Raw genomic sequence first — 27,763 nt, 5'->3', positions numbered from 1 at the left:
TGATAATAGAACTGCTTGTCTTACAGAATTTGTAATGTACAGATGGTGTTGTCATTGAGATAGTTCCAATTTTTTACATCGCAAAAATATTTCGACATTTTCTAGCCTTCTTCACTCCAAGTAACCCATGACGTTATAAGGTGAGCCTTAAGATTTTGGTTTTCGCAGCTTTGTAAATTTATTTTATTCACAACCGAGACTAGAAGTAGTTATTTCCCTATCATTTAATACAGTATTAATCTTTTGACTCAGATCTTTTTGTCTACTGTCCCTTTGCTTTCCTTTTGAATGAAGAATAAGATATTGTCATTGCCTTGCTCATTTCTCCATTAAAAAGAACTTTTTGAAACAAATATAATACTATTTATCTTAAACTGTATTTCATTATTTGGAATATACTCTCATAACATTGAACATGAATATTTTATTATCTTTAATTATGAATACTATTTTTGCAATGTTTCCTTTTAATATCTCTTAATGTTAAAAGAGAATGATCAGTTTTGTACCCATGTTCAATATCTGCAATGTCAATATTTTAATTAAGTTCTCATAAATCAAGCAAAATGATCATTCATTGTTAGACCTGTACATACGTGCTTTATAGCAAGCACACAATCGATAAAACAAATGAAAATAGTGAACTTTTATTACATGAAATCATTTAACATTACATGAAGTCTTTTGTCATTACATGCAGTCATTTAATATTATATGAAGTAATTTAACATAAAATGAATTCATTTGACATTATATACAGTCATTTAACATTATATGAAGTAATTCAACATCACATGAATTCATCTGACATTACGTGCAGTCATTTAACATTACATGAATTCATTTAACATTACATGCAGTCATTTGTGTTTATAATTGTTACAACTCTGTTTTCTTGTTAACACTTTCGTTGCTACTTTTATCCCGTTTGCAGCAGTTTCTCACCTCCTCTTCCACATCTCCTTCGACAAAATCTGGAACTCGAAATGCAATATTTTCAGGACACTCCCCTTTCATATTCTGACAAAATAATTTCTTAAGAGATGCAGTATTTATGATATTAAAACCTGTTTCTCCACCAAATGTTGACGGCTTCCAATACCGCGGACTACAGATAGGATTTGACATAAGCCCTTTCACTGAGAAAGGTCCACCTATTTCAATAATTGAAGCGCCAAAAATTGCTTTAGGTCGTAATTTTTCCACCATCAGCCCCACAAAGAATTCCAGTCCATCAATGTCACCGTAAAGTTCTTCAAGATCTTTGGCTAAAGTTTCATCTCCTGGAAGAAAGATTGACAATGTTTGAAAGGAAACGGATCTTTTTATCATTTATTTAAATCTTGATGCTTACGTCGATTGTAGTTTTCATGAAAGTCATAAACGTTACAAACGTTGTCTGTAAGCCTTTCTTCTTCACCAGCTTGTGTTACTATAACGTCTAAAAACACATGTAGCAATGCATGTATTTATGCATACATGCACGCAAGTCTATCTAACTAACTACCTAAATAACGACTCAGAACTCTATTTTGACAGTATTGTCATTCCGGCTGAGGAGGAAACCACATTTCCTTCTGCAATATATATATATATATATATATATATATATATATATATATATATATATATATATATATATATATATTCTCCAAATTTATCAAAATGAGCGGATTTGAAAGTAACATATTTGAATTGAATACCCTGAATCACTCGAATGAGTAGCTCAAGCCTGGTGTGACAGATTCTCATCTCTGCCACCCCAGAAAACAGGAAACTCAAACCAAATTTTAAAGCCCACAGCATTCTACTTTTCTAAGTTTCACAGAATTTCTACCCACCCACCCCACGGAGGAAAATGCATCACAATTAATACTGTGTTTATGATCATAACCGTTGAAAAGTAACGTCCAGTGCATAGTTTCTATGTCAAGCGCCTTGCACAGAGAAAAACGTTTTTCTTGCCATGTATTTTTAGTCACTCCTATGACAAAGAGAAAGAGCAGCGATTCTACTGGTCATACTTTTTAAGCCGCTATTACGACAATGTAACGGTTCTCCTTACATTACATTTTAAGTCGCGCCTGACATAGAGCAACGGTTTTTCTGGCCATAAATGTTAAGCCACATCTGTCATAGAGCAACGGTTCTTGACACAGATTTTAAGTTACGCGTGATCATAGAGCAACGGTTATTCTGGCCATACATGTTGACTCGCGCATGACAGAACCACGGTTCTTCTGGCAATACATTTTAAGTTACGCCTGACAAAGAGCAACGGTTCTTTTGGCCAAACATTTTAAGCTATCGTACATGTGTCATGCAACAAGGCTAAACATTTTCATGTTCATAAGTACTGCGGTTTATATATCATTGTGGCAATCCACACCCCAGTTTTTATAATACAGTATATATTTACCTGTTAGTTCCAGAAATGATTTCATAGGTGGCAGATCAAATCTTTTCTGGTATTGGTTAAATGACTGGTATCTCAGTTCACGACCATGTTCAATCGTCTGCTTGGCCACGTAAAGTGTTGAAGAATCATGGTTATGGTGACTCATCTGCAATAGAATGAATTATATATGATAAATTAACCGATAAAAAGCGGCTTAACGAGGCATTAAACTCTTGGTATATATATATATATATATATATATATATATATATATATATATATATATATATATATATATCGCTTCGATGGCATATCAAGGCGGTCATCTGTCAAAAGTTTGGAAATGTAGGGTGGGCTTATCAGTGAATACATTTCTTTTCAAAGAGTTGAATTTTTTTTTGTAAAAATGGGATGGACGTATTTTCAGCCTTATGGGAAATTATGGTATCTCCAAATATCTATCAGAAATAAAACAGTGATGCTAATAGCATAGGTGCTGTTTGTATTAAATCATGAAATACGTGTATCTGCATACTTGCAATACGTGTATGTGCACACTTGCAGGTGCCCGATTTAAGTATTATAATTTTGCGATAAACGTTTATGCATGAAAGCTATACTAATGATAAGTCTATTGCCAATTTTCAAAACATTTATTAAGCTATCCCCAGGGTCTTATCACAGACGAAACATTGTATGCATACGCCAGCTCACGAGCATGGTTATCAAAAAATCCAATCTTCTACTATTTGGACTCTGTACACCAATTAGAATGAAACAGATACATAGTGTACAAGATGAATTCCAAAGAGCCCAAGTATTACATATACACACTCTGTATCACAGATTTCAATATCGTTATATAAACAGATGCATAGTGTACAAGATGTTTTCCAAGAGCCGAAGTATTACATATACACACTCTGTAACACAGATTTCAATATCGTTATATAAACAGATGCATAGTGTACAAGATGTTTTCCAAGAGCCAAAGTATTACATATACACACTCTGTAACACAGATTTCAATATCGTTATATAAACAGATGCATAGTGTACAAGATGTTTTCCAAGAGCCGAAGTATTACATATACACACTCTGTAACACAGATTTCAATATCGTTATATAAACAGTCCACTGCGTGGACTATTAAACCATAATTATTGGCCCAGTGTACCGTCCTACTAACAATAACGTTGAATAGATTTTGTCAGCTGGATAGATGGTGACTTAATCGAGATTTAATTGGTAAAGCAACACTATCTCCGGGAATCATGCAGTAGTTTATCACTGAATTCTTCATCTACTTCTAAAGCGATATAGGCCTGGACCAAATCATGGACATCTCAACAAGAGATAACATTACCGTGTACATCTTCTCCATAAATTGATCATCGTGGTTGACCATATGTTATGTCCTGAAGCTAGTGACCGCCACTTCCAGTAGAAAACTCTGTATGTTGAGTAATACATCTCGACCATTAAATTCATGTGCACTCATCTATCCCAGTCAATTCTTTCGAATTGCTTTACAGCCAGCAAGAGCAACAAAATCCGGACTTTCTCCAGTGATGGATATCAGCATATGATTCAAGAAAATGGAAAACCGAGCTCTTTTCACCAATGTTCAAGAAGGCAAGCCATTTTGTACCGGTAAACTGTCGATCGATATCTCGGACTTCTATCGATCGAAAATTTGCCACAGTTTTGAAAATAACACAGGACAAAAGCAAGTGTGTCTTAAATGTAAACCTACACATAACATGTTTTTGATTAAATAAATACACAATGTTTTCGCTGTAAAACATTATTTATGGGAACTACACGAGTGATGCACGTTATCAGTTAGTACTAGTATTAGTACCCATAGTTCGTGAATGGGGTACTAACATGAGCCTAAGTATATCAACAGAACAGCAAGGTGTAATTCACACGAGGCGCTCTTCAGCCTATCAGGAGTTTTGACAGTATTCCTTAAATATACTGAAAGAAATTAAATAGTCTTCTTATTTAATATTAGTTCAACTGTTAGCTACTTTCGTTTTCAGCCTCGTTATTTCGTGTGGCATATACTGACATTGCTGCCTCATTTAGAAACGTAAATAGATTGCAGTTAATATGGTATGCATTAAATAACATATAATAGAATATCCAAATATGGCATAACAAACCTTATTTGGGAAAAGACTTACCGCGAGAATCTGGCGTGTTCTGTCATGGTGGAAATACTAATATATTTGACCAGATATTGGCTTAATAACGTCATCATTTGCCAAACTTTTTGAAAAGACAACTCTACTTAGGTAGCAGATTTGAACTACAGTCATCTATTTGTCTTTGAAAATAGTTGTTTGTGCTTCATTGTAACGTATAGGCTCAATTCGTAGTCTCAACCACATTGAGGCTACGACATAGACGCTAATTATACGCGAGGCTACCTTGTACTTAGATATTCCCAGAGTGTCATAATAGCGCAGAAAACACACTAGTATTTAATAGTGTGAAACCACAATACAAGTGGTTCTTGACAACCAAGGAATAAGATTAAGTAAATAAAAATTATTAGCTACACTTAAACACAATTGGATTAATTGGATCTATAATTATATTCATTTCATGGGGCGTATGTATACTGAGGTACATTATACTGAGGGAACCACTGTCAACTTACTCTTCCAGCTCTTTGCTTAATCATCCCCTCTACGAAATTTTTCATTCCATGTTTGACAACAATATCTGGACGAAACATGAAGTCTTTCACCGTGTACACAGTCCCACTGATGTTAAAACTCTCCGGCATCAAGGGATGCCAGTGGTAAAGGTGATTGAATTCAGCGGCTATTCTGTTCTGATACTGATGTGCTGCATCAAATAACAATTCTGGCTTGAAGGTCAGTTGAAAATTATAATTGCTAAGGTGCTGCACATAATCCTCTATCACGATCTTGATTGTCTCCCCTGAAATAAGAGGAAAGAATACAGGTTAAAAGGGCCATCCATTTAGTACGTACGCAAAAATCTGGCAAAGCTTGACCCCTCCCCCTCCCTGTACACATGCGTACTTTTTTACACCCCCCACCTGCGTACGTACGCTTGACGCACCCCCCCCCCGCGCGAATTCTATAGAACGGCCATTATTTAATCCGCGCAGAAACGACCAAGGATTAATAATATTAACGTGTTTAATAAAACATTAGTCCACCGACGTTGACTGTCTGGCAGCATCAAAGAAATAAGCTGCGTAACTTTAAAAAGTTTTTTTAGTTTCAGCTAAAATTCAAACGCTGACTGAACCCAGTCGAACATGTTACGTATTAGACAAATTATTATCGAGGTCCCCCACCCCCGTTTCGTATGCGTACGTACATTTTACAGTAGCCCTCCCCCCCCCCCCATACGCAAGCGTATGCATTTGGGTTACCCCCCCCCCCCTCCATGCGTAGGTTCTAAATGGACGGCCCCTTGATGGTATACAAAACTGCAAGCACCCATGTACTCTTGAGAGAATTGCATATACCCAGGAGTGAGCTGCATATACACAGGAGAAACTTACATGTACCCAGGAGAGAATTACATGCATCCAAGAGAGAATTGCATGTACCCATGAAAGAATTGCATGTACCTAGGAGAGAATTGCATGCAGCCATGAGAGAATTGCATGTACCCAGGAGAGAATTGCCTATACCCAGGAGAGAATTGCATATACCCAGGAGAGAATTACATGTACCCAGGGGATAATTACATGCATCCATGAGAGAATTGTATTTACCCATGAAAGAACTGCATGTGCCCAACAGAAAATGGCATTTACCCATGAATAAATTGTACGTACCCAGGAGAGAATTAAATGCATCCACGAGAGAATTGCATGTACCTATGAAAAAATTTCACTTACCCATGAAAGAATTGCATGTACACTGGAGAGAACTGCATGTACCCAGGATAGATTGGCATGTTCTCATGAGAGAATCTTAATGGCATTACATAAATTTTTCAGATGCAAAATCTTTCATTATTTACTATCGGAATATGGGGGAAAGGTATAATGTCCAGTCTAGTTTCTTTGGGTAAAAATATATCATCAACAATTTGTTTTACAACATAAACTTTTCGAGAATGTGCTAAGTTACAGAATGTTACACTTTCCGAGAAAGATTTAAACATTAAAGTTTATGTAAATTATGTGCTTGAGAAAGCAGTCTTTTTTATTGTTCTATGGTGATAAAATCTATAACTGTTATAAGATTCAACTTCTTCAAAAATTTCATGCAACATCATATGTAGCTTTATAGGTATATAAGTGCAAAGAAATGTCTAGTCTTTCAAAAATTTTAACTCAGTTTGTTTTATAGTATCGATCACGGAGTCTCCCAGCTAACAAGGTTGATTTTATACATGCACTTGTCCAAGTAGTACGTGAAAATCACGATCATGATCTTTTGATAGACGGGTAACCTGCAATGGACTGAGAAACATTCATGGCGAAGTAATGTAATTTCAGTCTATTCACATTATTGCGAACTTGGATATACTATGGCCTTAAGGATCGACCTTCAAAAGCGTTTTTGGTGGGAGGGTGAGTGGCTTGAAGGAAAAAATTTGTTCAAACCAGAATTATTTTCATTTCACTTGAAGATACGTTTTACCAAAATTATAAGATAATGAATATAATAATTTCTCATTTTGTTCTAAAAATCGGAGAAAAAAATATTTTCGCAAACATCTCAGGTTGCATCACCACCCTCTTCTGAAATTAAACGCTTTGTCCCTTAGAATATACCCGTAGTCTAGGCTTGGTAAGGTTTTCAAATTTTACCAGCATATACAGATAAACCGTGTCACTCGGACCGCTTCAGCTTTCATCGTTTTGTATTAGATAGCCAGACAAGGGCATATAGATAAATAAAAGCAAAAACAAAAACGGTAGGAAAACATGGCACCCAAAATATGGGTGCTCTTGGTGGAGCTGGGACTTCTGGTTGCAATGAAGTAAAATTAATAATTAAAATAACGAATCTAATTCACATCCTTACAGTAAAGAACACGAAATTTATAAATGTAAAATATGTGTTGTAGAAATAATTTAATTGTATACAAGCCTCGAGGTTTGTTTTGACGTCATGTACAGTATGACGTTATAATCGCAATTATATCAAGACTTTCTCAAAGGATCAGATTAGAACGTATCCGCGTGATTTAAACAGCCAATCAGGGCGCGTAGTATTTATCGCTCTATCCGCACACTCGTATACGCAAATCCTCTAAGCGGGTACTGTCTGGACAGCCGGAGTCTAATATTCAGATTGATGCTTATATTTGTTTTCACATTAATATTTGAGCAACAGATGTACACAACTAGCATAATGTTAAGCTGCTACATTTACTTGCCTATGATAATAAGTTTTGTTGTCTGAAAAAGTTGCTCATCATCCCACTCAGGATGTTCACCCTTCAGTACATCACAGACTCTGTTATGTTCCCTCATCCAGATTGTGGCATACATAAATAGCCCTGGCATCAGGCCAAAATCTTTGTGTCCCAATGCAAACTTCATTTCATCTGGTGTTGATGGTGGATAGTACATGGGGACATTTGCATCCTTAAGATATGGTGCCCATTCCTCACCATTTATTTCCTGTAAGAAAAAATACTAGATCAGTCTGCACCAATGCTCATTTTATATGAAATTTATGAAATGAGATAAATCGTGCTCTATGTTCTATATTACGCATTATCAACGAAAGTGAGAATAGCATTAAAACTTTGAACAAATTTCAGAAATTTAAAATGACATGAACAAACGAGTATACTAATGATGAAATAAGTTTAACGCTGATACTTTCTTATTTAAAACTGGAGTATTTCAAATTACAGATACAATAATGATGGTTGGGTATTTATCGATGTGTACATTTTACCTTATGACTCACAAAGTAAATAACGTCCGAAAGACTTTTGGGTAAATTTTACACATCGACAAATACCCGAACATCATCATTTAACCTTTATGAGTCCAATTGATTGCCTTTCTGTCATCATATTAATTAGCAGATTTCATCAACAAAACATTCACTTTTAGGTAGATAAAAGTTTTCTTACATTAGCGTCTTAACTGCGACAGAATACATAGCCCAGTCTTCGCTAGCCAAGAGTCGTCGATCCTTTATATGGTAATATAGGGTAGAGTGCCAGAGCGGGTGATGCCAATGATATATTGTTATGATCATTATTTTAATAATATAAAAATTGGTCCATACTTTTTAAACCAGTTTAGTCCTTTTTTTGTAACATTACGCTTGCGAATGGCACGTGTTGTTATGACCTCAGTTGTTCTTGTTTTCTAATCATTTCCATCTGTTCAAACGCAAATTATGTCCAATTTAGTGAGATCCATTCATTGCTCGACATATGACCCTGACCTTTAATAACAGATGGTGAAACATTGTCGAAGCAAAGTGCAATAATTTCTCAAGGTTGGCTTTTAAATCCCACTTGCTTTTTTTTTGGGGGGGGGGGGGCAAAAGTGGTAGTGTTGATAGGATGACTGTACAATTACATTTTTTTAACTTCTATTGGGCGGATTTAATAACTCGGTTGAAAAGCCTGGTCGGAAATCACAACGGTCGGCGGGTGAAGCTTGTTATTATTATGGTGTAAGACGTTGGTATAGATAAAGCTTCACGCAAAATTACTTGCAAACCTGGAACCAAAAGTAGTCCGCAGAAGATATATATATATATATATATATATATATATATATATATATATATATATATATATATATATATATATATATATATATATATATATATATTCTTGATCCATGTCAGCTGACCGTTTATATCTAATCAGATTGCAAACAATTCTGTCGGTTCATAAGAATTTGATTTGAATTATTTCATTTTACCTCTCCGTTCATAGATATGCTGCATAATAGTAATTATAGTTTTAAACCGCATTTGCGAGATTTTATTGAAGCACCGAATAGTTTTGCAAAATGTATCCTGTGAAATATCTTACTATAAGGATTTCTTGTGACATTGTTTAACAATTTCATATAGAAATAGTTATGTGCATTTGATTCTGGATGTAGTACGTGCGATGAAATGCGTACAGTTAAATCACACGAATGAACGCGTACTTATAAATCATACGAGTGTGAAGCGATACCGATTATATATGCCAGACCAGAGTATCGTGAATCTGTGGTCCTCTATTTGATAAAAACAGAATTTATTAGTGGTATTAGTGCGTTAAAAAACTTTCAATTGACAACGAATATTGTCCTGAGGTCCTTAGAAATAGTAGAAGCAATGACCTCAAACCAAACTCGTGCATTGTCTTAAACATTTAATTTTCTCTCGGTCTTGAGGTGAACTTATAACCCTATAATGTTGAATGTTTGGTAAAGAAAACCTTATTTTGTGGTATTAGTGCGTTACAAAACGTTTCAACTAGACTACGAATGTTGCCTTGAGATCCTTAGAAATACAAAGGAAGCATCGACTCAAGCCAAGCTCACGCATTGGGTTATTTATTGAGTTTTTTCTTTCGGTCTTGAGGTGAACTAATAATCCTAGCATGTTCAACTGTTGAAGTTTGTTCAACACATACTGATTGGTGCTTCAGAGCACGTCAACATGTGAAGGATTACTTAATACCTGGAAGTAGAATGCCTTGCCTATAAAAAAAAACAGGTCTGATCCTGGCAAGATTCCAACCACTACCTTTCTAGTCGTGAGTAAGGAGTGTTAACCAAATAAAATGAAAATTGTATTTCTTTAAAAGTAACCGCTCCGGTGGTCTAGTGGTTAGAGCGTCCGCTTCGGATGCGGGAGGTCGTGGGTTCGATCCCTGGCCGAGTCATATCAAGGACTTATAGAAATGGTACTAACAGCTGAGGTTAGTGTTAGGACTGGTTGGCCTGGTGTCAGGATAATGTGACTGGGTGGGACATGACGCTACATGCCTGCGGCATGATGCCCCATTGCTAGACATCACTATAAACTGCAGACATCGTAGCGATATGACTGAAAAACTATTAAAGCTACGTTAAAAATCCAACACACACACACACACGTTACTTTAAAAGTAAAAATGAACAGAAAGACGTTTTGTATGCTGTATGTGTCCAAAAAAAGAACATGAGAATATATAAATGAATATAATATAACATATATTTAAGGAGGTATTTTACTGATCTGTAGAGAGACATACAGGAGGGCCCTTGAAGAGCAAAGAAGAGTTTCTAGAAGGGCGTCGGGAGGGATTTGAGTGCAGATTGGAAGAGCGCGCTATTATTTCGTTTAACTGAAACACTGTTTTATAAAGAAGTTTCACTAAAGTTTCGTCTGCAAAGAAGCCCAATGAAACAAATTTAGTTTTTTTAAAAAAAAATTATTATTCATTACGAGACAGTATTCTTTTAGATAATAGCGCAAGGACAAAGTGAGGTTATAAGTAAAGTCAAATCAATTAAGTAATAATACAATGACCACGTCATTGCTAGCCCTTCAGATGAAGACAGTTTGTAAAATCTGATATCCTTAAAGAACAGCTATATTCCCGTAACGTTGAGATGCAAAGGCACATTTCCCCCCTTTTTAAATTTTGGGGAAATATTAGAATCAGACATTGCACATTAGATACAGACAACTCAGTGTTTGTTTTTTTTGTATGTGAAGACCTTGAATCAACCCCTTCACTGAAAATAGAATCTTCCTGAAACCAGAATGACACTGAGCATGCTCCTCTAATTCTCATTTCGAGAACCGATCTCTAGGGAGAACAACTACTCCGGTAGCCTAGTGGTTTTAGCGTACGCCTTGGATGCGGAAGGTCGTGGGTTCGATCCCCAACCGAGTCATACCAAAGACTTGCTAAACAATGGTCCCAACAGCTGCCTCGCTTGGCGCTCAGCATTAAAAGGTTAGTGTTAGGACAAGTCAGCCTGGTGTCAGGATAATGTGTCTGGGTGGGACATCATGCTATGTTTGCGGCATTATGCCCCAGTGCTAGACATCACTATAAACTGTCACAATGCCGACATCGTAGCGATATGTTAAAATTGTTAAAGCTACGTTAAAAATCATAATCTCTCTCTCTCTCTCTCTCACACACACACGAGAAAACAAAAATGACTTACCTGCGTTCGTAGTTTTCCATCTGTGAAACTTCTCAGAATATTTTCAACACCTTTATCCTGGCCATAAATATGGGATACATCAACCTGAAATAATGAAAACAGCCATTACAGCCTACTGGTGTATGCCAAATTATGCCTTTAACATATTTGTTCATTGTTATAATTAAGGAAACAAATTAAGAGACACACGTGCAAGGTAGTTAGAAATGAAATTTTATGCCAAAGTATGGAAGTTGCGACTAACATAATTCAAATAACTTTATATCTTTACCCGATGATTGATAAAAAGGACAGCAAGAACAGATTGGTAGATCTACATACCTATGAAATATACAAAGACAGATAGAGCCAATATAAATGAGATTATATTAGTATAAAGTAACATCAAAAGCAACATTTTATACGAAGTCTGTTTTAAAATTCAATAAAGAAATACCCCATGTCCTCCCCACTGGAAGCCAGGTCCTCTTTTGAAATCTGTCTTGAAGAACTGATGTGTGAAATGCTGAGCAAAAAATACAAATAAACCATTTGAACCAGTAGGATCTGGAATAAATTTGTCTCTTGTGAATAGCTTGTCTACTAGGAGTTGTGCGTCTGGCAGTGTCTTTTTTCCTGGCAAGAAAAGGCACAGACAAATATGAATACAAACTATTTGAAGGTCATTTTATTTGTTAATTATACATTTAGCAATATCGATGGTTTGCAATTAATTGTTTCAAGCAATAATTCCACTTACTAATCATCTAAAGTAAGAATCTCGTTTAATTAACAAACATAAGGTTTTTGGACGACCCCTCCTGCAGTCCCCTCCCCCCGAGAAAACAACCCCCTACCCTCCAACCACGCAGTTACAAGGTGCATATAGAGAAAATATCAATTAGAACTGGTACCATTAAAACTTTTATACCGCGGTATATCTGAACACGGTATACTGCAGTTTGATTAAGCACCAGTAGTTCAATGTTCTGTGGCAATGATCTGTCAATCTTTTGTTTAATTTCCATCTGTTAATAGCTGGAAAAATATCTTGCTCTGATTTAAATAAATATAACACGAACTTACATCCATGATATTATTTGGGAAATAGTTCTTATCTGGAGACAAAAGAAAAAAATATTTTATCTCTACTGAAAATTACAGCCCCGCCTCTCGCGAAAATTCAATAAGGTGTAGCTTATAGGAGATGAATTTGGTATGTGTATGTTAACTGCTGTGTAATCTAAAAGCTAAGGTGGAATGATGATGCTTGCACTCTGTCTGACACCGTGAAAGACATCGTGTTGAAATGCGTGAGCCTGTTGATAAAAATAGAAAGTATTGATGCTGAAACGTGTAATTTACTAGCTACGCTATTGATGTAATAGGCAGGGAAACTTTGAGTGGGATGCCAACGGGCGGGCAATATATTATCAGACAGGGCAGGTAAACATCACACTCGACAAACGAAAGGATATTTAATAGCCATGATAAATTATGTAACGTTCAGAAAGAAAACAACTGCGCTCCTGAGCATCGTAGGCTGATTCGCAGTCCTACAAAGGAATATGTGAACTGACGCATTCAACACGCTAGTAAATAGCAAAAATATGACATGCTTTTTTTGTATTTTGGTGGTGTTGTTTTTCTTTCATTTTAATCCGATTTTTTTTTCTTTTTTTTTTCTTCAAACGTTGGATTTGGTAAAACTACTTTTCACAACATTCCAGTTGGCATCCGCGTTAGCAGTCATGATAAGGGTCAAACTTGTAATTAAAGGATCACAATTATAAATATATTTGTAATAATCACCGTAAATTTGTGACACAAGCTACTCTGGAATTTCCGATGCTGATGGAAATTACCGAATTACCAGTATAGTCAATAAGTTACGTTGTTACGTACCACTGTAAACAAATACCGCGGTAAACAGGTACACTGGCAATACCGCGCACCTCTCATATCAAGTAAAGATTTGTGATTAAGTGTGTGTGTGTGTGTGAGATTAGGATTTTTAACGTTGCTTTAACAATTTTTCAGTCATATCGCTACGATGTCTGCAGTGTGGCAGTTTATAGTGATGTTTAGCACTGTGGCATCATGCCGCAGACATGTAGCACGATGTCCCACCCAGTTACATTATCCTGACACCAGGCCGACCAGTCCTAACACTAACCTCTTAATGCTGAGCGCCTAGCGAGGAAACTGTTAGTACCATTTTTGTAAGTCTTTGGTATGACTCGGCCGGGGTTTGAACCCAAGACCTCTCGCTTCCGAGGCGGACGCTCCAACCACTATGGTACTGGAGCGGTTATTTTGAGATTGATAAAGTACTGGATGCATTCGATGTATAGTTTCAAGGTAAAAGGTCATTTGCATTAGCTATGTTGTGTGCTAAATTTCTAAAACATTGAATGATCATATTTTGGATTGCATTTCGATTAATTATCCAAAACGCTTTGTTTTCAATGGAAACACAGCAGCAACAACAACAACAACAACAACACCAAAAAAAAAAAGTATAATGACTTGAATGGAAACGTCATTTAAAGCACCAGACTTTACAATACTGTAAAAATAAACAATATATAGCAGGATAAACACAACCATAAAAATGATGTTAGGGGTCGTCCATTAATTATGTCAACAGAATGGGGGGAGGGGGGTTGAAGAAGTTTGACAATTGTTGACATGGGGGAGGGGGAGTTCAAGATAAAATGACGTCAACAATGTTATTTTTTACGATAAATTTAATAAATCAAAAATAGGAAATTAGTCGGTGCGTTGGTATGGCACACACTCGCTCGCCCGTCAACAGCCCACCAGTTTAATCCTAAACCGGTTGAGCTCTTGCCAAGGAAGTCATAGTCTTGCATCATCATATTTTGTTTTTATTCAGTGTAGATTGTAGACTGTAGACAGGCCTTAAAGCACCAGATGCATCTGAGAGTGACTTGCACAGATTTCCATCTCTTTTCTTCAACCAGTCTTTGAAAGTTGATAACATGCTACCTCGATCGGCAAAGGCATTCAAAATTCTTCCATATTATCTATATTGTCCTTCCATTGAGTTGTCGTTGCTTGAACGGATCTGCAAAATCTGTTACCTCTATGTTGCTTCACAAGTCGTGTTGAAGAAGCATGTTCAACAGCAGCGACAACGTGATCTTTGACCTAGGCAACTACCACATGCTCCTCAACCGCAAAGAATTCGGCCAATACGAGTGGCTGCCAAAAGACAGAGAGAGCTGATGGCAATTATTGCTCATGGAGAGATGTTAAGCGCAGAATGGTTAGATGAAGATGATGTTGACTTGTCGGGTGTATCGGTTCCACAAGAAATTAATGAATCAGCCACTATGCCCATTATAACAATTGAGGAACATCTGGCTTCCCCATGGGAAGATGATAGAAGCTAGAATATAAACTCTCGATTTTTTTTCATGAATTCAAAGTGTTATAGTCAATTTGAAATCTGTTAAACAAGTAAAAAAAATCTATTAAAATTTATTTGTAGACCTTTTAATTTCCATAATTCTATTTTTAGCATAAAAGCCAGCCGTATAAAATATTGTTAGTTTGTAGGGGGTGGGGTAAAATTTTATTAGGGGGGTCACTGAAAGTTTGACAGTTGTTGACAAGGGGGGGGGGTGGTAAAAAATTGCCTTAAAATTGTTGACATAATTAATGGACGTCCCCTTATAAATAATTCAAACGTTTTAATCGCTACGTTTTTATCACTTTCGTTACTAACGGTCCACTGAAATAGTACATGAAAGTAACCCAACAGGAAGAGGTCCGGGACTTTCCAACAATGACCGGTAAATCACCTTTGCAATTTTACATCACATGTTGCTTGTGAATGCATGTAATTTGTTTACAAAAACGTCATTCGCAGGTCACACACCATTACAGCCATCTCTACCACTATATAAGAGACGACTTATTCCCAAGTTTCTTTCTTAAAGTATTAACTTTTGGAGAACTTTATTGTATTTGTTTATTACAAGTCCGTAAAGGTATCAAGCGCTTTTGGCAAGGTTCCATTTTTGCTTAGCGTACTCTGTCATTTTCCAGACGCCCTCCTTGTTTAATGATTTGTTATTTCTTAGTAGTATCTCGACATGGAATTTGGTAGAAAATCCATAACGTATTCCGACTGGAAAAGAGCAATGCTGCCATAAGATCATGATTGAGTTAATCCTTGAGAACACGTTTAGATTAAACAGTATAATCCTGGTAATAAGAGGCAGGGCCGTATAGAGCTATCACGGGGCCTGGGGTAAGAAACACCCGTATAGAGCTATCACGGGCCCTGGGGTAAGAAACACCCGGATCTCTCCTAGTTCTTGTTCAAACACAATGTTTCTTTAATAAAATTAAAAAGTGTTGTTCGACCTGGGCCCCCTTACGAACCCGGGCCACGAGGATATATATCTCCGGTTGCCCCCCCCCCCCCCCCGTTCGCCTTGATAAAGGGGATTTGCTTTGTTTGTTTATTCGTGACTATAAGATATTCATTCGTATCTCCAACGTCAAAGACCTGGGATATTTATCGTTCATCCTCTATTATTTTTCTTTTATAAATAAAAAAAAAAATTGTTATAAAAGACGTATTTTGAGCAGTCGGGTTTGTGAAAGAAGTTTGTAAAGCATCACAATTTAGTTTATTATATATTTCCTAATTTAACTAGTTTTTTTTAAAAAAATGAAGTCCAGTGCAGTTGTTGCAAGTTTAGGTACACTGAGAGTATCATGCATATGTTATGTATAGATTCGACGCATCTTATAACAAAATTCATTGATGGTTCTGCAACATTTTTATTAATAAATCAAAATTGCATTTTATTGGTGTGACTGGATTTTGTTTGTGCAAATGAACTTTTAGAAACAGACCGACCGAACCACGCCTATTTGGTTGTCGTCCTACGCAGAAGTGAAAAAGCTGAATTCAATACGCGTTTGAATTTCTGCTTACTCCTAAATGCCACTTTCTTTCGAATGCAGTAAGCAATATTCTCTTGTCAGCGGGACTCCAGGAAAATAAAAGATGAAAAAAAAGTTAAATAGGCAAAGACTAGGACAAGTAAGCACAGCTTCTGTCACATGTATACAGACTGGTAAATGGCATCTACCAACTTTGCTTTGCTCTCTATCTCTCTCTCCCTCTCTGTGATTTTAAAATCCAGTTTATTTTTGCCTCGACGACCTTTTACTTGATAGAAAGACATTAAGATATGTTTAGTACAAAAATTGTTTCGATCCTCCCATACATCTCATCAGTTGGTAGCTGCAAACTAAATTAATCGTTGTAATTTGTTAAGAATGTACAGACATTTTGTTTGTTTGAAAAGGTGTGTGTGTGTGTGTGAGATTAGGATTTTAAACGTAGCTTTATTAATTTGTCAGTCATATCGCTACGATGTCTGCAGTGTGGCAGTTTATAGTGATGTCTAGCACTGGGGCATCATGCCGCAGACACGTAGCATGATGTTCCACCCAGTCACATTATCCTGACACCAGGCCGACCAGTCCTAACACTAACCTCTTAATGCTGAGCGCCAAGCGAGGAAACTGTTAGTACCATTTTTGTAAGTCATTTTTATGACTCGGCCGGGGTTTGAACCCACGACCTCCCGCTTCCGATGCGGACGCTTAAACCACTAGGCCACCGGAGCGGTTGTTTAAAAAGGTATTGTCACATTTGCATCATGGCAAATTCCCTAGTTTAATGTTCATTGGTTAGGTGAAAATATTCTCTTTGTTATGTTTTGTTGATGTACCGCTCCGGTGGCCTAGTGGTTAGAGCGTCCGCCTTTAATGGACCGTAGTTGGCAGCACCTTGATTGATTGTCCGACAAAGAAGAAATATATAAACCTCTCAATTGACCTTGGGGGTTTACTTCGTTAAGCTGTTTATTTTACGGCTTAATGGATAAACACATCAAAGACAATTTTATACAAAACTATTTGGAATATCAGATGACCAAAGTATGGTTGCCTCAGGTTTGTGCCTGCCACAGCCTTTGAAATGGCGGTCATGTCTGGCAAAATAATGGGTTATGGAGGCCTAATTTGAACTCAGTTGTGTGTGGCGGTGTCTGGGGGCGACGACAATCAGGCGGCTCATTCTAGCGTGATGTCATAATTACAACTAATCGAACATTATCAAAGGTAGGCAAAGCAGGCTTCGAATTTCGAAAATCTAACTCCACGTTAGTTTTAATGGTATGTTTCCCAAACTCAATCGGAGTAAATGTTATAGGAGAAACGGAAAATTTAACATAAACAAAACGTTCCATGCGAAAAGAAAAAAAAAATGAAATGTTGATTATTTACGCACAATTAGCATGTATAAGGTACAAAAACTCTTATTGCAAAGCTGTTTATTTTTTGTTTGTTTTTCTCTGTCGTCACCACTGATCACATATGAGATTTTTTATTACATGTCTAATAAAACTGAGAGCAATAATGCATTAGCCATACATATTGATCAAACACCAATGGACTCGAATCTTTATAACTGTAAGAAATCAAGTATCACATTATGATCATCTTGAAAACGATTTGTTTACGCCTTAAATTCCTCCAGGAAAATTGGGGAGAAAACTGGATATACGAGAATGAATGTCAGTCTTGTAGTTTTCAAACCCAGCACAATATAAACCTCACCTATGTTTGAATTTGCCTGGCAACCCCTCCCCTCTCTATCTCTTTCACACACACACATACACACATATTCAAAACATACACGTTCGGATAATAATTACATTATTGTACATGATAATGTTAACAGCCTTTACTAAGTATGTTGACTAACCGTGACCTCACAAACTTTCAGTGACCACAATCAGATGTAAATATGGCCCCTTAATACCATCAGTTAATCTTTGGTATGATATACTCACTGGAGCGTAGCGTTGCGTGGAATGTTAAATGCTTCATACTGTTAGTTCTGATTGCATTAAAAAAGAGAAGACTTTTGTGTTCATATCACAAATCATTTAGCTGACATTTTCGTTGTTTTCGATTGGTCGCGATACTCTCTTTTAGTACCCTACTGTAAAAGTTAACTGAAATCGTTTCTTACAATATTAGTAAAATACTACAAAATATACAATTGCTTTCATCGCAAACTACTAAAAATAACTCTTATTCATCCTTTCTTACAATTATAATTCACTCTGTAAACCTAAGAGCAAAACTTTAATTGTTGTATTTGAAAAGAAAGGTATTTGTCTCAACACAATGCTAGAATATGAACTAAATGACTGCACTGATACAATTTAATAAATTGTTGCATTATACTTGGAAAATACTGCAACAATATAAACTATCAACTTCTAAATATCTAAATTGAATGTTTATCAACTGTATGAAGTGAATCTTTCTAAAGCTGAATAAAATCTACAATTTGTCATAAAATATTAAGCATATGAAGGAATTATGCCAAGGACTTGACTTCAAACCATAATAACAAAATTCATAAAACTTTCAAACAATAAACGTTTATACAAAAAATTTCACTTCACTGATTACTTGGACATTCTGTTGTGAAAGAACTAGCTTAGATGTAACAGGAACAGTAACAGCTGTAGTTACACTACGCCTCTGAAACAATTTCCAGATGGCCGTTTCTGGAATCCTCTTTGAGAGTGTAAGTGTAGATGGCATTTGGGGAACTTTTATCCTGCAAATCACAATCATATACAATGTTGTAAAATTCAGGAAATCCCGCTACTACACTCAATACACGCCCAGGCCACATGCCCTCACCGAAGGTATGAATAACCTTCTTTCCAACAAGTAATGGAATTTTACGTACATGCGATTCCTCATTTGGGCTATCTGTGGCATCTCTAATGAACTGAATGAGGTTATTTTTCAGTTTTTCTATTGAGCATGTCTTACCCTTTTCGCTTATTTTGTATTTTATGTTTATCTTTTATGTTTGTATGTTTATCTTTTATAGTCTTATGACTCTGCCTGGATCGTATTTGTAATGTTAGTGCCTTTCTTTTCTCTAATTTTTAGCTCTGCAATGATGTTCTCAACCTCATCTGGTCTTTGTCCAAATCCATAATAAAGGATTGCATGTGCTGGTTTGGATTTTACTTTGAGTGATCTTTTATGTTTCTTTTCATGGGCATGTTGTTTATTTTGCAACGTCTCTTTTCGCTTTGCCTCAGTTATTTTCATTCTTTCTTTATATTTGGCTTGCATTTGTCTACCTTCTTTTCTACATTTTGATAGCATTTTTTCTTTTTCCGTTATTGGCAATGGCTCCTGCCATTCTGAAGTTTTATTAAATACAAACATAAGAAAGGCCTCGTTAGAGATGGTGATAGCATTTGGTCTGTAACGGAGAAAGAAGTCAAGCATTCCAAAAACACGCTCAGGAGCTTTGTGATGTGGTATACTGACTGGGTGTGTTCTGTGGTAGCATCTGTTGGCTGAAAGAAACTTCCACCAGGCAGCTGTTCTTTCATAGCCTTTCTGAAAACACTTCCAAGTCCTTTGAAAGCCATTTGTGCAAGAGCACGGGCATTATCATCAATGCCATCATAGGGCTTAACAAGTTTGGCATAAATTTCGTATTTTTCAATTAGGCTACATTCAAATGCGTGGCCATTGCCATTAATGAAATCTGTAGATTCTTGACTAGCTCTGTCAAAGAAGGCTAGCAGTGCATGATAACTGTTGTTCATGTCTAAAACATGAACATTAGTTTCAATCAATCTCCATAAAGGGGCTGTTATTAACATTGATATGAGCCCAAGAACCTTACAGCTGGCAATTATGTGTGGCTTTTTCACAAGCGGTAACGTCAGTGTATGAAGTCTGTTACAGGTTCCATGCACAGTTACACAAATTTGCTTGATGGTGGTAAAAGGCTATTTGACCCATTGAAATATAACATTGAATCTATTTCCTCGAAAACATACCTTTCTCATTTTGAGGCTGGCAAAATGTCGTAGGTGCACTATAGCAACCACTTTTCTCATCCAAGTTACGAGCAAAGCATTTTCCACAGAAACGTAGAAAAGAGATTGTTTTAGCATCAGAGCTAAACAGTTAACCAGATGATGCCTCTTCCTCGTCTAAAGTGTCTGAGGAAGACGGATCCTGCTCCTCTATTTTCTCAAACAGGGAAAGAATGTGAGAAAGGCATTCAGCAAAATTTACAAGTAAATGTAGTCCACAGAAAAAAGTATTAACTTTCACTGTGGCTATCTGTTCGCCCTCTGTCATGACATTCTAATTACTTTTATTGCTTTAACATTTCTGTAAAGGCTAAATTAGTTTGGGCTCTGTCAGACAGAAAATCTGTTATGTTGCACATAATGATATTTCCAAGAGTTGTATTATTAATGTTTTTATAAGATTCACACATATCAGAAATGTCATCTAATATGATCCTAAAAATGTTCAGTGTAGTTCTGGCTGATTTGTCAGACATATCTCTCAGACAGAGAAAATACAAGTTTTTATTTTCATTACTTAACAAAAATGGTTGGTACCTCTGACCAACTTTTCTTCTTGCATCACCGTACAAGCATGTAATATGTGCTGTCCCAACAGTAACTCCAAGCTGCTTTTGTCAGATTCAGCTATTATGTTTTTATCCACAGTTCTCGATGGAACTTCATTAGGAGTTATGTTAGCTAGCTTTAAAACTTCTGTTATTACTGGACCTACATTATCTGATGCAACATTATAATGCATTGGGTGTGTAACATTTCGTTACAAGATCGTACAGGTGAATTACAGCATTATCTTATCTAGTAGAAGAGCTTGCAAATAATCTCTGTCCTCTGTTATATTTTGAAAGTCTTTCTTCAGCTGACTGTCATCTTTACTTTCGTTATCACTTACATTTTTTTGATGCTCTTAACTTTTAATTTAACATTTTCACCTTCTCTTGCTCAAGTTATAACTGAACAGTTAATCTGACGTTGCTGAGCCTTAAATTTTCATTGTCAATTTTCAATATTTAAAGCTTTTGCTTCTGAAGAATTATGGTCTTTTGCAATGCTCTGTTGTTTGCACCAGAAGCTCTCTTAATGGTATATCGCGTTAGGGTTCTGCTCAGTAGAGTGTTTTCATAACGAGCATCTTGTTCCTCTTCAGCAACGAAATGGAATTTCTGAAGCATTTGGTCCTTTTCATTTATTATCTTTTTCATTGGAGAGGGTAGTTGTTGGGTCCTTGATTTGAATTTCTTTGACTGAGTTTTTAAATCTTGAGAATGAGACCTTTGAAGACTAAAAATCTCATGTTTTCTGATGTTTCTCTAATTTCAACGGTTTGTTCTGCATTCAGTGACTCTATTTGCTGTTCTGACTGTTGTCTGAACTGTGACGATTCTGTTGCTGAACTTGCACATGCTTGTTTGCAAGATGAAAGTTCATCTTCATAAAGCTTTCCATTTGGAACTTTAGGTGCTGTCACAGTGCTAACAGAAAATGCTTAATTTTCAAATTCATTCTTTGCCAACTCTTGTTTCCTTTTAAGCTTATTCTTGTATCATTACATCATTGCAGTTAGTGCATGTTTATTAATAGATGATGGATCAAGATTAGCTATTTCTGCAAATTTGTTTAATACTGTTCATCAGTTGTCTCTGATGTACTTTTATTAAAGATGTCAATATCTGTCCGAACATTTAAAGTTCTAATGTCTTTATTGGACTCAATCATCATGAATGTTACTAAATAACAAAGTATATTTGTATTTTGTCAAATATGCATACAGTTAATACCAGCATAAAAAACACGAAAAAATTGTAAAAGAAACTCAGTACAAGATTTATTAAACGTCACTTAAGAAATGGATATGAAACACAATTTGGCTTATTACCAAGATAATTTATCCCGGATTAAAACTGGACAATGCAAATTAAAACGTAATTCGTCACAAATTGACGTGCGAGTGATCTTCTTATAGCAGGCCGAATAAAACAGCTCAACATTAGATAAACAAAAAAGAAATTGTTTAAAATCAATACTTTATTTATTATTATTGATTAAATAACTGTCAATCATATTTTGTGTACAGAGTGATTTTCAGCTTCTAATTTGCATCTTCACATCGATTCACATACATGGTGAAATGAAAACGATGCTGAAGAATTAAATCTAACAGGGTCATACAAAACTTAATAATTGCACTTCATTACGTGGACGATTGAAGCAGTTTTTCTCTAATCGGTATATTAAATGAATAATAATTGTTAATATCTTGAATAGAATTGCGTAATCGGCCCAGAAATTATTTTCATTAATAGTTCTTCTCTTCTAAGGTCGTTTGGATTATCCGCACTGCTCGCTTTTTTAAGAAAACAGTGTCATTACGCATGAAACAGATTTTAGAAAATATTCGGCACCTTTCGGAAACATGACAGTATGTGGCTGTTAGCAAAATTGCCGTAGTGTGTACTCACCCATTCTTATTTTCACACATTTCCATACCGAAAATTTCCATACATATTTTGGTATGTTTGCTTTGGTTATCTCCCCCTACCATTTGCCGTCCCTATTGTCAGTTTATTGTATTTATCATAATTCCTCGCACGCGCGATCCCTTGCAGCATCCAGTGCACTTGCAAGGAGTGTTATTCGTCATATGATTAGTTTGTGTGTGTGTGTGTGTGTGTGTGTGTGTGTGTGTTGGTGTGTATCGCTTAAACAAGAATTAAAAAAAATAGGTCAGAATTAGAATTATGCAAATAGATATCAAATAAAATGTACGATCAAAGTCAGCATCAAAACAGCAAAGAATTTTGTCTTAAAAAGTTAACGGTTCCTCCTTTGCACACATATGCTAAATATTTATTTCAGAAATTGTTTTCGTAACGGTCTAAATACAATTTTCATATGTACGCTTTTTATCCAGTTTACAGTATTTGGCATTTTGTTTTGCGATGTATTACATCACTGTTATTGTTAATGCCCATATTCACCATCTGTCTTACGGGGGTGGGGGTGAGGTCAAAATCAAGCTTTGTGGAAACTTACCCCAAATTCCGAGAGGCGTGGGGCAGTCTAAAGGAACCGGCGGAAGTGAACGGGTGAAATAAGAAAGGTTAGCTGCTGCCTCCCACGTAATGTATGGGTGATCTGAAGTGTAGGTGGGTGGGCTGTCCACAATATTTGACCTGACTGAAGAGAAATGTTGACATAATTTTTATAATAATCTGCAGTAGACACATTTTAAAGCTGGTCAGTGAGGGTACTTTTGTCATACGGAAAAGATCATAAGCAACAGATTGGATAGAGAGTACATAACATGCGTTAGGTTTTAACTGAATGATCTTCAATAGTATATACATTACTTTTATAAGATTATTAACAATATTTGATTTTATATATATATATATATATATATATATATATATATATATATATATATATATATATATATATATATATATATATATATATATTATATATATAAACCCTTCTACCTCACACATGTAAAAATAATCAACAAAACTCATTTTTTTCTCAAGATTTGTCAGTAGATAAAAACTGGAATGTAAAAAAATGCTTTTGTCAGTAGCAGTGTTTTTCTACAGCAAGCAAGTGAACGTGTTGTTTAATAATTCTGAAACCTGGGACATTTGTACTAAAACAAATTACCATATTTGCTTATAAGCAAGGAATATGTACATCGGAAAATCTTTATACTTACTGAGATATATTCTTTTCATTATAAAATTGCTGAGTGTCGGAAAATAGTTAACAATTGACCAAATCCATTGATGTCGTATCAATATGCCGTGCACAGTTGCTTGACTAGGCTTAAACCATAGTTTGATCCTCTTCATGAATGTCGCTGAAATGAAAGTTAATTTGGTGAACACTCTAAAGTGTTAGCAACATATTTTCAATACATTACAGAAAAATACATGTAATAGCGACAACAATAACAAGAAGAAAAGAAGAGAGAAAATAACGACAACAAATTCATTGAAGATGACGCTGATGAGGAGGTTGGTTGTTCTTCACGGGAAAAACACAATCAGAACCGTTTTGGTGGTGAATAACTGCATTTCAATAAATTGTGCATGAACAAAATTAAATATAAGCTGGAAATTAAGAGAAGTGGACACTCCACTGAGACGACATACACACTGGCCTTGGGGGATATTTTTTAACAAACTAAAAAGCTGATAAATAAAGGTTGGTTGTTCTTCATCATGGGAAAGAAATACAGTCAGCACCTTTGTGGTAAGAATAACTTCATTTCAATAAATAGTGCTTGAACAAATTAAATATAAACTGGAGATTAAGAAAACTGGACACTCCACGGAGATGACACACACGTTTGATTTGAGGGTAATTTTTAACAAAGATGAAAATATGATAAATGAAAGGTCGTTTAAATTGTAAGGAAGAAAACAAGAGTCCATCTTTTTATTTTAAGTTCCATCGTTTACATTTATAATATAATACATATTCATATAATTTTGTGAACGTAAGTTCAGATAATTTTTAAAATGCTATCAACACTTACGAGTTTCGCAGTTCGTGCCATAAAATTCTGTACCAGTACAGTCGCATATGTAGTTATCATAACCTTGTGTCAGACATACACCTCTGTTTTGACATGGGTATGAACAGCAAGGATTGGCTGGAAGAAATCCAATGGAAAATAGCGTTTAAAAAATAGTTGTTATTTTATAAATAAAAATGATAAATTTTTGGGTAGAAAACGTTTAAAGTTATTCGTGCGTAAGCGATACATGATTCATCGGTAAGATTTTTTGCGCAAATAATGAATGAATTATTAAAAAGAAATCCATATGTACATATTAAACCAACATGGCCAATAATTAAAATCAAACTTTCAATCAAAACCATTGCAAAACATTTTATTAGCAACACTGTTGTTGCTGCCGCTGTTAGTAAGAGATATGCCTTGTTGTTCCTCTAATATGGACTCGAACAAAATCGATTCAATCAAATAAGTATCACACTAAAGCTAAAATATACAGATCGGAAGGAAGTTGGAAAGAAACAAAATGGGAATGCAAATCAACAGCATAAATATGATATAAAGACACAAAAGTTTGATAACTGAGCGGAAAGAAACAAGCTTTCCGTACCTTTTGTCCGTAAGTAAATTCTTCAACAGGGATTATTAAAGAACCCACGTACACTTGCACGCACACACGCGCACACACAAAGTCACATAATAGAGCCGTACATATTTACAGTTCGACACATAGGAAACGTAATCAGTCAATACTAATGACGACTTCTTAAGACAAAGAACAAAAGGAGACGTGTAGAAAGGGGTCTGTTATCTGTGACCAAGGCATCTAGAAATATGGACAAATGTCCACAAAAGACAACATTATGGTCACTTGAGTGTCCTTCTTAGACTTGTTTCTCTATGCATAAAGCCTCTGTGTGTGTGTGTGTGTGTGTGTGTGTGTGTGTGTGTGTACATACCACTATGTCAATGAGTATATCTCTGTGAATATTGTAACATGCACAGGGGTGTTTACTTGACCGAGCGATTGTCTTACCCTGGCGCGTTTCTCGCTAGAAGTAATAAGTTTACCCCAACTTTCCAAAGACTTCCATACAACTTCATTTGTAAATTAGAAAGCGCGACGTGTCTCTAATTAATGCAAGACCACAGATAAAACAAACTGCCAAATATCTATCAACCGCACATCTGCATTGTTTATCTTATCATGTTTCCGTACCGCCAAGCCAACTGTTCACGCCTTAGAAAATATAAGAGTATCCCCTAACACTGGGAACTATTTTAACTCCGCCACCTTAGGTCAGTCAATATATGCCTTCCATGCACATTTCACCAATATAACTGCACCACATTTGCCCACATGGCGACATAAACGGTATCTTCCAAGTCCCTTCTTATTTATTCCCTTGCGTAATTTACCGGTTTCCTACCGTAAATACTGTTATTGCAGTCACACCACCAATGTGTACCATTAGATTTTAATTTGGACTATCTTACGACAGGGACATTCATTTGGTTTTGGTCTGAATTCACTACTAGTGAACCATGACATCATGAAAACTCACTAACATTTCACTCCGTGACGTTTGCTCCTAATAATTGGCTAATTATTTCGGGCCAGGAATATTTCCATTGCGCCGAATTCCAATAATCACACAAGTAATGACACAAATCTAAGAATTCCTTAAAACGGGGCGCTATAACCAAATGCGCATACTCCATATTTATTGCAATATATATCAGAAACTGGCTAATCCAGCGCCAAATTATTCTCTATTGGTCAAGCAAATGAGCCAATTTTATGCTCTTTATGGGGGATTTTTGTTACACTGATCTGCACCATAAACACTGACCTGCACCATAAAACACTTTTTACAGTGATCTGCACAATCAAACATACACCTTACCTGAATTGCAAACTGCGGTCATCACTCCTAGAACAGCCATATTAAAGAGCCAGTGCACGATCTTCATGTTTCCAATATTCTCTGCAAAGTAATATCACGTTAAGTTACATGTATCGCATTGAAATGATACGCTTCAGAAACTGCATAGCATGTATATACTACTTTGGATGAAAAGTAAGAGTTCCAAACTGTTGGTCCCTTTTCTTTATCTTTTTTTTATTGATAACTTGCTACAGTCAAGCTCATATTTGTATCGGCTGTAATTTGAACTGAGCAACATTTTCACAAAAATGGCCTAACGTGTTGATGCAAAACGTAACATTGCCCATGCTCACTGGAGCATTAACGTTGTCTGATCTTCAGTTTCGGAGATAAGTAAATATTGCATGTTGTCCCTAAATGGAAATGAGTGGTTAAAAACTCAACACATTGACTTACGAAGTTTGCAGATTCATGTGATAAGGTGTTAGGTTTAAGACAATTCGGCTCGATGTCAACCGTAAATTAGACCATTCGGCCCAGTTTAAAATGCACGCACGCACGCACGCACACACTCACACTCACGCACACACACACATACACACACATGATCTTTTAAAATCATGACAAGTATTCTCAAGTGATTGGACTTAATTCTGCAGCAATGGGTAGGTCTACTTGGAGACGCGTAAAGGTGAAATCTTCCAAATAAATTCAATTCTCGGAAGATTTGTCAAAGATCACAATCTCGCCCAAAATATGATTATAATTAAACGTAATTTGTACATGATCATAAGCTATCCATCAAACAGGTAACTTGAGGACATTTTGTGAATGCAGTTTTTCAACTTATT

General features: G+C 36.0%; 1 protein-coding gene across 1 annotated transcript; it reads right to left on the bottom strand.

Moving 5' to 3' along the window:
• Positions 1–748: 748 nt before the first annotated feature.
• Positions 749–26,970, bottom strand: LOC149778671 (prostaglandin G/H synthase 2-like). Its single transcript, XM_089938365.1, has 10 exons — positions 26,931–26,970; positions 25,042–25,158; positions 24,217–24,360; positions 23,541–23,684; positions 11,981–12,159; positions 11,545–11,628; positions 7,788–8,034; positions 5,071–5,357; positions 2,420–2,564; positions 749–1,283 (listed from the first exon to the last, which is right to left on the bottom strand). Exons 1-10 carry the CDS (start codon positions 26,968–26,970, stop codon positions 880–882), a joined length of 1,791 nt encoding a protein of 596 aa, XP_089794491.1. The 3' UTR covers positions 749–879.
• Between the last annotated feature and the right edge of the window lie 793 nt (positions 26,971–27,763).

Source organism: Sinohyriopsis cumingii, chromosome 17 (genome assembly GCF_028554795.1).
Source record: "Sinohyriopsis cumingii isolate HCF-2022 chromosome 17, ASM2855479v2, whole genome shotgun sequence".
Taxonomy (NCBI): Eukaryota; Metazoa; Mollusca; class Bivalvia; order Unionida; family Unionidae; genus Sinohyriopsis; species Sinohyriopsis cumingii.
This window is presented reverse-complemented; position numbering and strand designations above follow the sequence as displayed.